The 12,308-nt window shown below is 46.7% G+C and overlaps 1 protein-coding gene across 5 annotated transcripts in view; it reads right to left on the bottom strand.

Annotated features, from left to right (window-relative positions):
* The window catches only part of ATP2B4 (ATPase plasma membrane Ca2+ transporting 4), a 100,243-nt gene that overhangs the window by 24,470 nt on the left and 63,465 nt on the right, over nucleotides 1-12,308 (bottom strand). For 3 of the 5 annotated variants that reach the window (XM_045841324.1, XM_045841321.1, XM_045841319.1), the window contains exons 5-15: nucleotides 12,049-12,174; nucleotides 11,462-11,587; nucleotides 10,283-10,318; nucleotides 8,578-8,739; nucleotides 5,300-5,514; nucleotides 4,711-4,953; nucleotides 3,875-4,116; nucleotides 2,797-3,028; nucleotides 1,705-1,884; nucleotides 890-977; nucleotides 46-152 (exon numbers count right to left, since the gene is read on the bottom strand). In XM_045841324.1, coding sequence (XP_045697280.1) covers nucleotides 46-152; nucleotides 890-977; nucleotides 1,705-1,884; nucleotides 2,797-3,028; nucleotides 3,875-4,116; nucleotides 4,711-4,953; nucleotides 5,300-5,514; nucleotides 8,578-8,739; nucleotides 10,283-10,318; nucleotides 11,462-11,587; nucleotides 12,049-12,174 — 1,757 coding nt within the window. The remainder of the gene's footprint in view (nucleotides 1-45; nucleotides 153-889; nucleotides 978-1,704; nucleotides 1,885-2,796; nucleotides 3,029-3,874; nucleotides 4,117-4,710; nucleotides 4,954-5,299; nucleotides 5,515-8,577; nucleotides 8,740-10,282; nucleotides 10,319-11,461; nucleotides 11,588-12,048; nucleotides 12,175-12,308) is intronic. The other 2 variants (XM_045841322.1, XM_045841320.1) reach the window with 1 other exon arrangement.

Here is a 12,308-nt window from a genome sequence, read left to right as displayed (position 1 = left end):
AAGGCAGCTTCCAGTCGGACAGAGACACTGTGCCGAGAGGCTTACCATGGCAAAACCGACATCCGCTTTCTTCAGGGCCGGCCCATCATTTGTGCCATCACCAGTGACAGCCACCACCTGGCGCTGCTCCCCAACAGTGCTATCAATGATGCCTGGGACAAACAGACACACATCAGTCAGTCCATACATGCCACTTGAGGCTATTTGGCAAACCCCAGTCTTCTTCCCTGATCCCTGTCATCACCTGCCTTCCTATTGCCTTCTTTCCCCCTATGCTGGAAGTTCTGTACTATTCTCCAAGGGCAGTGCCTTGTTTTATGGGTAGTATTCTGAGTAAAGAAAGTCTGCCTGGTGCCCTGAGACAGCTATTATGTGGTACAAAAGCACCAAATGACTCGAAGGCAGAGATCTGGGGTTAAACTATACCACTTCTACTTACCAGGTGGGCAATTTGGACATGTCACTTGTCTTTTCAGCCTCAGATGTCCTCATTTGCAAAATGAAAATAGTTTAACCTGCCCTGTATAGTTCATAGTATCACTGGCAAACAAGACACAGGGTGGAGCAAAAGTAGGTTCACAATTGTGAGTAGACAAAACAGTTTATTTTTGTATTATTATTTATTAATTATTGTATTGTTTTCCATATGAATAACTGTAAACCTATTTTTGCCCCAACCTGTATGATAATGTTTAAAAACGACTTTACTATACAACTTCCCCAGGGTCTCAGCTGTCTGCTCAACTGCATATTCTCCCCATGAGCCAGAGAGTTCTCCTAGAACCCCCCTATTCAGGATAGGAAAGTTGCTTTGGCTGAAATTTTTTATCTGTCCCTGCCACAGCCTGTCTTCCTCTACCACAGTCACCTAATCAGGAGCTGACCTCACCTTTCACCAGTGTATGCTTGTCAGTAGGGGAAGATCGCGCCAGGACTCGAAGCTTAGGCCAAATCTTGTCCAGCTTTTCTTGCTCTACCTGCCAATACCAGACCATACCCGGGTCAGTCAAGCTCAGAACAGCCATCCAGGAAAACCTTCCTTTTCCATACACTCCAAGCTGCCGGAAGACCTGATAGTCCATGGTCCAGGGGGAGTGTGAGCCTGGTCTCCAGTGCAGAAGCAGCAGCTGACTCAGTCTTCAAGGGCAGATTCACTGATGGTGACCATTCAGGCCCTGCTTGTGTTCTCTCTCCTCCCAGTTCCCTACCTGGGAGCTGATCCCCTATTTCTTAGACCCTTGCCAGGAGGTAAGCCAGGGTTAGCTGTTGGCTCAGGTGATAAAGTGATGCTTCTGAGGTCTTAGGTTTGATTTCTAGATAGACCAGGAAGCTTTGGTCTGCTCTACAGGTAGACCACATCCTCTTACAAACCTGTGCCACCTCTAGTCACAGGGCAGTGACACAGGAGAAACGAGGCCAAGGGAAGTCAGTACAAAACCATCCCATGACTGAAAAAAAAAAACCAAAAACGGAAAGATGTGAAAAGTTAGTGACACTGTCTCAAAAGCTAGCTTGTGAATGAAGATCATGCTAAGAAAGATCTCAGTTTTACCACCTGAGCAGCATTGGTGGAAGGGACGTTTCACTATGAGTAGATTTTAGTTTAAAAACCACTCCCTTTTCCCCATTTGTCTCAGATGACTTACACTAGACCCAGCCCTTCCTTTGTCAAGTGAGGCCCTGGTCCTCTCACCCAGGACCCACCTCGCCCTTCTCATTGCGGATGAGTCGGTTGAATTCTTTGCCTTCCAAGCACAGGAAGTCATCCCCAGGTGTCACAATGCCACACTTGGTGGCAATGGCCCGGGCTGTGTTGATGTTGTCTCCTGTCACCATTCTAACAGTAATGCCAGCTCTTTTGCATTTGGCGATAGCTTCTGGTACCTGTGGAGGGTGAGGCAAGAGGAGAGGAGGAGCTGGGGTGGTGACACTGGTAAGTAGCACCTGGTCAGTGGTGCCCTTGTTGTGGGAGAGGCACCCTAGCAGAGTGCCATGGGGTACAGGTCATTTTTACATTGCTCGGTGCCACCTCACTTCTGTCATACCCATAACAGTCACATTGGAATTTGCCTCATTGTAGCCTGAGTTGAAGGGGAAATGGGCTTCAGGAGCCAGGTGTGAAACTTACTTTGCTACTTATAGTCTAGACTCCTTAGCAGGACGCATATGAACTTTTGAGATTTGGCCACTGCCTTCTTTTCTAACAGAAGTTTTTACCAGTCTCCACCTCCTTGGCCCACGTTTCAACCATATCAGTTCTCTGTAGTTTCCCCAAACACTTGACACCCTTTCTTGCTTTTGGGCCTTGACAGTTAACAGTCCATCTGTTTGAACTTCTTAGAAGCAGGGACTTTTTTAAGGCTCTAGTGTCCAGAAGAGTGTTTGGCTATTCTGGGGGTGGGGGAATCCACAAAAATGTGTTAATTGAAAGGAGGCAGCTAGAAGCAAAGCTGGTGCCATGATTACGTCAGCCTCCTGACTATTCTTAAGAACCAGATGATAAGCCCAGTGGAATGTATGCTTCTCACTGCACACAGCATTAATGTGGGAATGGTACCTTCTATCAGTGCAGCAATCTGCAGCAGTTCTGTGAAGCTGGAAGCACAGAAACAGCTATCCTTGTGAGAAGCAGTTAGGTAACTTGTGTGGGTCACAACTAGAAGGAGAACCAATATCCTGGTTCCCATGACTCCTGGTAGTTTCCTAATAGGTCCTACTGGGCCTGCATGTGGGTCAGGGGCTGCTGGAAGACTTCCATTGATGTGTTCTTACCCTTTCTCCAAGCCAAAGCCTCACCTCTGGGCGCACAGGGTCCTCAATGCCCACCACTGCGATACAGGTCAGTTCAGTGAGGATTTCATTCTCATTGTCCCACAGGGGCTCTACATCATTGAAATCACGATAAGCTAAGCAGATAGTCCGGAGTCCCTCACAGGCCATGGGCTCAATGACAGTGTGCACCATCTCATCTCGGTCCTTATTCTTGAATGGTACTGCTTCTCCTTCCTTGTCCAGGATTCGATTACACCTGGGGAGGTGCACAGTCAGAAAGCAGCATTCCCTTCCACCCCCTACAGACTTTTCTAGACATTCCAGCAGCTCTGCACTACTTCTAAAGATACTGTTCCATGGCCAGAAATCTCTAGCCATCACCCTGCTGGGTCCAATTTTCCAAGGTCAAGTGGCAGGTAGGTAGATTGTGTCCCCAGTATCTGGCATAGTGCTTAGTGGATAGGGTGTGCTCAACAAGAATGTATTTATTGATAGAAGATGGCTAGAGCCAAGCTGAGGTACTGGTTAATTCAGTTACTGGTCCTATACACATACAGATCTGTTACAGTTCTACCCATGTAGAACTGTTAATGACCCATGGGTAGTCTAGCCACTTTGATTACGTTATGCAACTTCCCTGTGATTAGAATTGAGAATAAGAAGGAAAAGGGAACAGAGAACTCATATTTCTAGTACTTGCTATGTACAAGGTGTTTGCATACATTGACTCATTTAATTATGGTAACCCTGTGGGATGGGTGGGTGTTACTATCTGTTTTCAGATTAGGAAGTGGGAGTTTGCATGGCATAGGTCTGAATTCTGGCTGTGCCACTATTAGCTGTATCACCTTGAGCAAGTTACTTAACTCACTGTATTCTTTTTAAATCATTTGTAAAAAAAGAGGTGGTAATAGCATCTATCTCACTGAACTCTGAGAGTTAAATAAAATGAGCCACCTAATGCACTTAAAAGCAATGCTTGGCCTAAGTAAACACTCAGATACCAGGAGGCTCGTGCATCAGTGAGTCCAGCATAGAGCGTATGATCTAGACTTTCCAGAGGGAGGATCTTGAAGGGAAGGAGGGTGGAAGGAGTGCTCACTTGCGCAAAATGATCTCAGAGGCGCCCTTGCTGTACATGCGGTAGCCACCACTGGGCTTCTGGATGACTGTGCTCATGGACTTGCGCACCGAGTTGAAGGTGTACACCTTATAGAGCTTCTCCTCCGGCACCTCACTGCGCACTGCATGGTAGTCCTGCTTCAGGTCTGTGACAAAGCCCAACAGGGCACACTCTGTCTTGTTGCCCACCTGCCGTGGCAGGCCTCCCTCCTTCTCTGGAGGCTGAGAGAAAAACAGACAAGACAATATTGAATAAGATGCTTTTCCTAGGTAGGGAGCGAACTCCGGAAGGAAAGAATTCCCCTTAAAACTCTCACATACATACACAGAGCCTGGGGTGGGGATGCACAGGGAGGATGGCATTTGTTTTTTTTCAGGGTAGGCAGACAGTGGTCAATGGTGGTCCCTGAGCCATCCAGGGCTTTCAGGGTTTTTAGTTTGCCCTGGGATTGGTGCTGGTGTCTCACCCTAAGCAGATCTTATTCTAATAACCTCTCCAGTTTCTGGAAAGTGAGTTCTTTTTTACTCCTAATAAGCCCAATGGTGCTATCAGCATGAGTTCTCTCCCTGGAGATAGCTGCCTTTATGTGGTAGTTGGAGGGTAGTTTCACAGCCATAGGTTCCTACTGTCACCCCCCAGACCCCTCCCTTAGATTATTACCTAGTTTCAGCCTAAACATGTCCACTTAAGAGTGGGAAATGTAATGTGGGATGGCAGTTCAAGCAGAATGAACAAAAAAAGATGCACTGTCTCAGAGAGCATTAATGTTCCCTCTAACTGCCCATTCTAAGTGTCCAGGTAAAGGAAGAGCTTACCAGGATCTTGGAGGTATAGGCACTGTTGATAGAAATGCCATTGACAATAAGGTCCAGGACTGTGGGCACAAGGGCATCGGGACTTGGGAGCTGATGGTAATGGGTATCTCCAATATAAGCTTGTACCACAGTCATGCGGTTCATGGTCAATGTGCCTGTCTTGTCAGAGCAAATGGCTGTGGCATTGCCCATTGTCTCACAAGCGTCCAGGTGCCGTACCAGGTTATTGTCTTTCATCATTTTCTATAGAGGACAAAACAAAAGACTTGAGAGGGGACCAACTGAGTTCCCCCAATATAGGTCAAAGACCATTTCCTAGCCAACCTCTCTCCACATTTCAATCTCTTGTCCCACACAAAAATGCAGGATACTATTCTTGTGAATCCTCTTTACATTCTTCTACTGGGTCATTTAAACCCTGATGCAACTATCACAATGGTCCTTCCACAGGGCCAGGGATCTGTGCTCTTATGAGGTGCCATCCAGAGTCCACAGAGGATAGACAGCCTGTCCTTTCATTAAAAGCTTCATGGCACTCCCCCATCCCACCTCTGTCCTAAAGGAGGAGAAAGTATTGTTCTAGTCTTACCTTCACAGAGTAGGCCAGTGAAATGGTGACAGCCAGTGGCAGCCCCTCTGGCACAGCCACCACCAGTACAGTGATACCGATGATGAAGAACTTGACAAAGTACTGGATGTAGATGGGGGTGCACTCAGCTAGCCATGGTTTACGCTTTATCACGAAGTTGTCAATCACAAAGTACAGAATCAGGATGAGAACGGTGATAGCAGACATGATCAGGCCTGAACAGGAAACAAATCACATGAACCCTGGTTCTAGGGCACTCCTATGTCCCCAGCCAGAGACAGATCAGTGTAAGTTGCCACCTTTGCCACCAATTTTTAAAACCGCTACCTCCAGGAAGTCATGCTAATATCCCCTACCCATTCTTTGTTGCTTGCACATGATAGTGTTGGGGAAAAGACACAGGTTCTAGTTTTAGCACTGCACTAAGTTGACTTGTGGCTTTGGACTACTTACTAATTTTTGACCCTCTCCAGACCTGTTTCCTCATGCAAAAATAAGGGGGCTGGCTGGTCTAGTGTTCTGCAATAGCATTCTACGATTGTATTTCAGACCTATCCTCTTTCCATAGTTCACAATGCAATGACCATATTTGCCTGTTTCCTAGTAGTTTATCAATGTGGACTTCTCCTATAGAAGCCTGTGAATGAATGCCAGGCAACTTGCAGCTTATGCATAGCAATGGCCTTATGGTGTTAGCATAGCACCTACAAGACAAATGCCCAGGATAGTGCCTCTTAACCTTTCTCCTGACATTCCATAGACAAAAGGTAACAATAATAGCACATATTTATATAGTGCTTCCTGGGCCAGGCAAGCACTTTACAAAAACTAATTAGTTAATAATCCTCGCAAGAACCCTGTAAGAGTAGTTATTATTAGCCCCTTTTCTGAGGAACTGAAGGCACAGAGAAGTTTTTCGTATGGCACACTGGTAGGGGGATCAACCATCCTGGTTTGCAGACTGAGCAGTTTCCTGGCATGTGGGAGAACTCAGGAGGAAAAGAACCCCCCTTAAAACTTTCAGTTGTAAAATTAATAAAGTCCCTAGCAAACTGGGCCAGCTGGTCAACCTATACACTAAGGTAAATGGAAGAATCTTCTCAAGGTCTGTAAACAACTGGTCTAGGGGCTCCAATTGCCCTGGGATCAGTACCTGGGCAGAGGTACCTATATCTGTGGCACAATATCAGGGAAGAGCTCTGGTTAAACCACAGTCTGGTTTGGGTCTTCTCTTTTCTCAGGAGCAAGGTGAGCGGTGACCAATGAGAATCATAAGAGAGGATTTGTTTGCACTTTGCTTCACCAGGCTCAGGGCTAAGGTGAGGCAAACAAGGTCCCTGGGGTACATAACTGAAAGAAGCATCACTCTGAGGGTGGCACAAGGCACCTTATTTGCCTCACCTTAGTCCTGGGCTAGCTTAAAATGTAAAATAAAACAACAGAGGAGACAAACCATCAGGAGGCTAGTGCTTCTTACAGAACAACACAGGATTAGGAGGACAATAGGAGGGACTAGGTGGGATCTATTTAATGTTTCAAACCTGTGTGCCAGGCTCAATAACTTGATCCCACACCTGCAGTTCATCTTATCCATGTATAGTTTATATTCAAAAGATTTCACAGTCATCAAAATTAGCTGGGTAAAGAAACCAAATGAATAGGCTAGACAAACATTGTCTTAACAACTCCCTATGATGCTTAACATGGTCTCTATTTACACTGTCTAGTATGGTAGCCACTAGCCACATGTCATCATTGACTACTCAAAATAAGGCTAATGTGAACTGAAGAACTGAATGTTTAATTGTATTTAATTTTACTTTAAATAGAAACAGCTAAACATAGTTAGGGGCTATGGTAGTGGATAGCACAAATTCTAGCCACTCAGTGGGTGCTTAGTGGGTCAGCGGTTCTGGCCTCACCTGGGGCTTGTTAGAAGCGCAGGCTTTCAGGCCCTGCCCCAGAACTCCTGAATCAGACACTGTGCTTTAACAAGAGTTCTATAGTTGGTGAGCTCTATACAGAGATGTACTGGGCTAGACTAGGATTGTAGTGAACAGAAGGGCGGAGCCAGGAAGTATTGGGTTAGCCAAGAAGCCTGTATAATTTTTTCCGTAAAATAAAAAACATATTTTTCATTTTACCAACTTTATTGATTTGGATATTTTGAGTGTGTCGGCTATCTCCTGTATGGTATAACATTGCCTGTCCTCAATTAATGTCTTGATTTGATCGCTATCAACTTCAACTGACTACCGGAGCGTGGAGCACTGTCCACAGATGAATCTCTGGCACAGAACTTCCCAAACCGCTTTTGGCACATTCGATCAGTCACAGCACCTTCTCCATACGCTGCAGAAATCTTTGTGTTCCAGTTGTGCTTTTTTACCTTTCTTGAATTAATAAAGCATAATATGCCAAAAATATTGCATATTTCCTTCCATCTTTAATATTAAAATGGCTACATAAAAATTCAGCAATTTTGATAAGTGTTTAAATGCACTCTGATATGACAGCTGTCACAATACAATCTAACAAAATTGTTTCGAATGAAGTTAAAGTGCTTACTTGTCGTAAACGTTACTAGAGCCACTTTTAGAAAAAAACAAAAGAACTTTTTTGCCAACCCAATAATTAAATAGTGGCACAAGAATGTATCTAGATGGATATGTCTGCTGCCTTCAGCAATCTTCCTTTTGTTCCCTCCTCCTAACCCTCACCCCACACCACCACTGAAAGAATGTAGACAACAGAGGATGTGGCAGCAAGTGATGGAGAAGCCACTTCCTCCCATGATACACCAGTGCTTTTAATAACCTCTCTTTTGAAAACAGCATTTGTAGTCACTGTCTCCCTTTTCTCTCTAGTCCTTATTTTGAATTTACAGCTCTGTGCCTGGACTGATGCTACTACTCTGCTAGGGAACTACCTCCGAAAAATAGCAGCCTTCTCTGCCCTTAAGGAATTTACAAGCCCATACATGTGATAGGTAAGGTCTCCTTTTTTGGTAATGTAAATTTCCCATGTGATATAAGTTCTTAACTTCCCATTTGTTTGGATGAAAGAGACCTCAAGGCCTTTAACTCTTACATACAGGAAAACACTTCTTTCTGAAAGTCTAGGGAGTGGCCAACAGGTGGCAGAGGCAGAACTGGCTTCCTAGACTGAACTAGCCACTAAGAAGTCTGAGCTTCCTCCGTCAGACCTGGGTGGTGTGGAGAAAGGAATCTGGGACAGCCTTGATAACCACGACAACCAGAAGGTTCCACCTTACTCACCAGCTTTCCCAATCTGAACAGCCAAGCGTGTCAGCTTCCCCTGTAGCACCGACTTCTCCTTCTTGGGTAGCTTGGCCACTTTTTTCTCCTTTTCCTCATTGTCGATCCCCTCCTGGCTGTTGAGTGGCTGGATTTCCAGCGCCACTCCATCCTGAGTCTTTGCTAGGGTGTACACACAAATAGGATGGGTGAACAGGCCAGGTAGTAGCACTGAGCAGTGGACAGGAGGAAACCAAAACACCATTCTATCTTCTTCCTGGATTCACCTTGGACCCCTGACATCAGTCCTGACCACTCTCACCCCATGCCAGATAGGGTGCTTGCCTTCGACCCTCTATTAGGGCCCATGGGATGATATTCTATCAACTGGAGATAAAATGAGGGTGCTTCTAGGTATGGATTTCCTCAGATGGTGCAGCTTCCTGGTGCCAGCTCAGAGCCCCAAGACAGGTTTATTCTAAAGAGGATTAGTCATGCCATAATCACTATTACCAACAACCATCCTTCCTGGAATTTAGTGCTTACAATAGTGAACCTTTATTACAGAAAAGGGCTGAAGGAGAAGGCTGGCAGATGTTTCTAGAGCAAAATGGTCCTAGTCTACTCTGTTCAAAGGTTCATCTCTCTCTATGTATAGACTGCCAGGGAAGAAACACAGACCCCAAACACAGGGTGTTTTCCAGTTCCTTCTTATATCAGTTGAACAACAGGGGATGGAAATCCGTGACAAAGGTAGGGCGGTACAGAGTGGGACCTGGAGTTAGTCTTCTGGGGGAGAGGGAAGAAGCTGCTGTGAGGGATCCCGGGAATAAGAGAAAAATGGACAAAGACAGACATATAAATCCATTTCTCTTTTTAAAAGAAGTTAAAGAGACCTAAAATTAAAGAATTATTTCTGTGCAGCCCTGGTTCTCTGATGTGATGACTTTATTTTTCAAGACTACTATGATGTGGGTGACAGAGGAAACAAATTTCCAGGAGCTGTCTGAGGACAGCGGTTCTCTCTGGTTCCCTCCCCTCGCCAGCCTCATTGCTGCAGAGCTTGGGCTTGGCCCCTTTGCTTAGGATGCCCTTCCTGAGGTACTGTGTCTGCTATCAGACTCACAAACAAGACAGGGACGGGATGTCAGCACAGCCACCGAAAAAGAAACACACATCAGATCAGGGGGAAAAGAACAGACTGTGGCAAGAACAAAGGAAGAGGTGGGAAGAGAGGCACAGATAAAAGGCTCTCTCCAAGCACCCAAGACTAGCAGAGAAGGATTCCAGACCAGAAGAGAACACCGATGAGGAAGCTAGCAAGAGGAGGGTGCAGGGACTGCCTACCCCAATGACCTCCACCAGGGGATCCTGAAGTCTTCCAACCCAGAAGCTGATGACCATTGGTGTTTAAATCTGGCCTAGGGCAATGAGGCGAAAGAGGTCAGCACCCTGGGAAGAAGAGACCAATCCCACACTTGCCTGAAAAACCCTGACATGAGGAACCTCGAGCCAACAGCAGAGGGTGCTGTTGTCCTGTCTTAGATTTGGACTGGAACCTTGAGACCACCCCCAAATCTCTGCACCTTCCTCAGGATGAGGCATCAGGGCCACAACAGCAGGTAACAGATTTATGGTGAGGAAAAGGGAGAAGGCAGATGGCCTGGAAAAGTCTGGTTAGAGTGTAGTCAGGTAGAGATGGTAAATGAGTGGGTGGACAGGTTACCTTTGTTGCGATTTTCAGGGACTCCTTGTTTTTTACCTGTTTGAACAAGAAAGAAAAAAGTGGGGTGGAGACCCAAAGTGACTATTAAGAGATCCGATATCCAGTTTGTTGGTCCTGCTCAGAGCCCAAAAGGGCAACAGCAAAGGGGCTGAGCTGCAGGGAAGGGAATGTGAAGCAAGCTCACATCTCTGCTTATATCCCTCCTCACTCACTAGGGGGTCTTAGGAAGCCATGGGACTGGAGCAGGCGCTCATGCAGGTAAGTGCACATCCGCACCTGAGCTGCCTTCTCCTAGAACATGGCTGCTACTGATGTGAGTTACCTCACCTGGAGGAATGGGGTAGGGGTTAGGAAGCAAGAGGTTTGAACCATTTCTGCCTAACGGCAAAGGTCCTGCAGGGTGTCTCCATGTCAGTTTGCCAGCACCAGGCCAGCCTCTTCCTCATTCAGCTGCAGGTAGCTGCAGAGACAAACAGTCTAGTTCCTGAGGGAGTGTGTTCTGTTTCCTTTTCAAAAACTGCCCTGCACTAAACAGCCCAAGATAGTCCTCCATCCAAGTGGTAAGTCCTTCTTTCCTTCAAAGAAAGAAGGAATGCTTACCAAAAGTTGTACATTTGGCTGTACTGTCTTTTTCTTATTTACCTTCTGTTTTTTTCTTCCTTTAGGAACAAGTGAATGGCCAAGACAGGACTAACTCCACAGTAGACTTCACCTGTTTTGCTCATTCTCCTTGCTGGTCTCTCTTCCACTGACAGCCCGTGGTTCCAGCAGGAATCCAGTTTCATCTCCTGGCCAGTTTTCCCTTGACCTTCATGGTTCATTTGGCCCAGCCCCACCCCCCCCAACATGTTTGAGGAAGAAAGGGATGGGATCGGAGGACTGCACAGAGGGCATCTGTGGCCCGAGGGTCTAGCCAGCTCACTTTATAACTCACCTCTTTACAACCCACCGGCAGGCACAGGGATGGAGGCTCAAATGCAACCTGATTTGGGAGTCTAGAGCCAGAATCTGGTTTTCATCAGAGAATGCTGGAGACCCAGGGTGACATCGTTATCTCGGCAAGGGGCGTGGATATGTGCACACTTCATCCAGCAGTCTTTCATCCAGATCCGCTCCCTGGTTTCCCAGTGTGTCCATGGGGACAGGTGGGAAGAGAATCTCACTCCAAATACCCCTTACCTTTCTTCTTCTTCTCCTCCTCTTCTCCCTCACTGGCCCCCAAAAGAGTAAAGATGATCCCAGTCTGGGAGTTGACACCCACAGCAGTCACCAGCATCCGGCCAGAGCCTTCCATGACATGGGTCCCTGTATGAGAAAGGAGGGGATGAGAGGAGTGTTGTTCACAGGGATGTGAACATCACACCTCGCCATGCTCTGATGTAAAACAGAGGCTTCCTTCCACCCCTGTGGATAATGATACACTCAGCAGATAGAAGAAAAAGGTCAACAGGACCATTTAAAATAGAACAAGTAAATTGGAGGAAAAGGAGATAAATGTGTCTACTTTAGGGCACGGCTCCTACTCCCACCACCCACCCCCTTCCAGCACAGCCCTTCCAAGTCCCCTACAGCACTTGCTTCATAAAGAACTTCTTTTAGGTTATCTTACATCCTTGTACTTAACCTACTAATATGCCATTGCTCCAGCTGAACCCAGGGGAAGGAGATGCAGCAGGGCCGGGAGAGACAGCAGGTCTGGATCAGGTCTCTGTGACCTGGCTTGTGGGAGGAGGCAGAATGGAAACGGAGGTGGCTGAAAGCCATACCTGAGAGCAACATGGGGTCTCTCTCCAGGGACTTCTTGACATGGTCCGATTCCCCAGTCAGAGAGCTCTCGTCAATCTTGAGATCATTCCCCTGGATCAGGATCCCATCTGCAGGCAGCAGGTCACCTAGTGCACAGAGGGGAAGGGGCAAGAGGGAAAGAGGGGGGATAAGATCCTGGAGGAGGGGGGAACCATCCAATCCCATCTCAGAACCCCATCTGCACACACAGCTAGAGGCAATAGTTAGAGAGCCTTTGAAA

The sequence above is a fragment of the Phyllostomus hastatus genome, unplaced genomic scaffold (assembly GCF_019186645.2).
Source record: "Phyllostomus hastatus isolate PE091 unplaced genomic scaffold, TTU_PhHast_1.1 phas_contig_36, whole genome shotgun sequence".
In the NCBI taxonomy this organism is placed as follows: domain Eukaryota; kingdom Metazoa; phylum Chordata; class Mammalia; order Chiroptera; family Phyllostomidae; genus Phyllostomus; species Phyllostomus hastatus.
The sequence above is the reverse complement of the archived record's forward strand: the minus strand, read 5'-3'. Positions and strand labels throughout refer to the sequence as shown.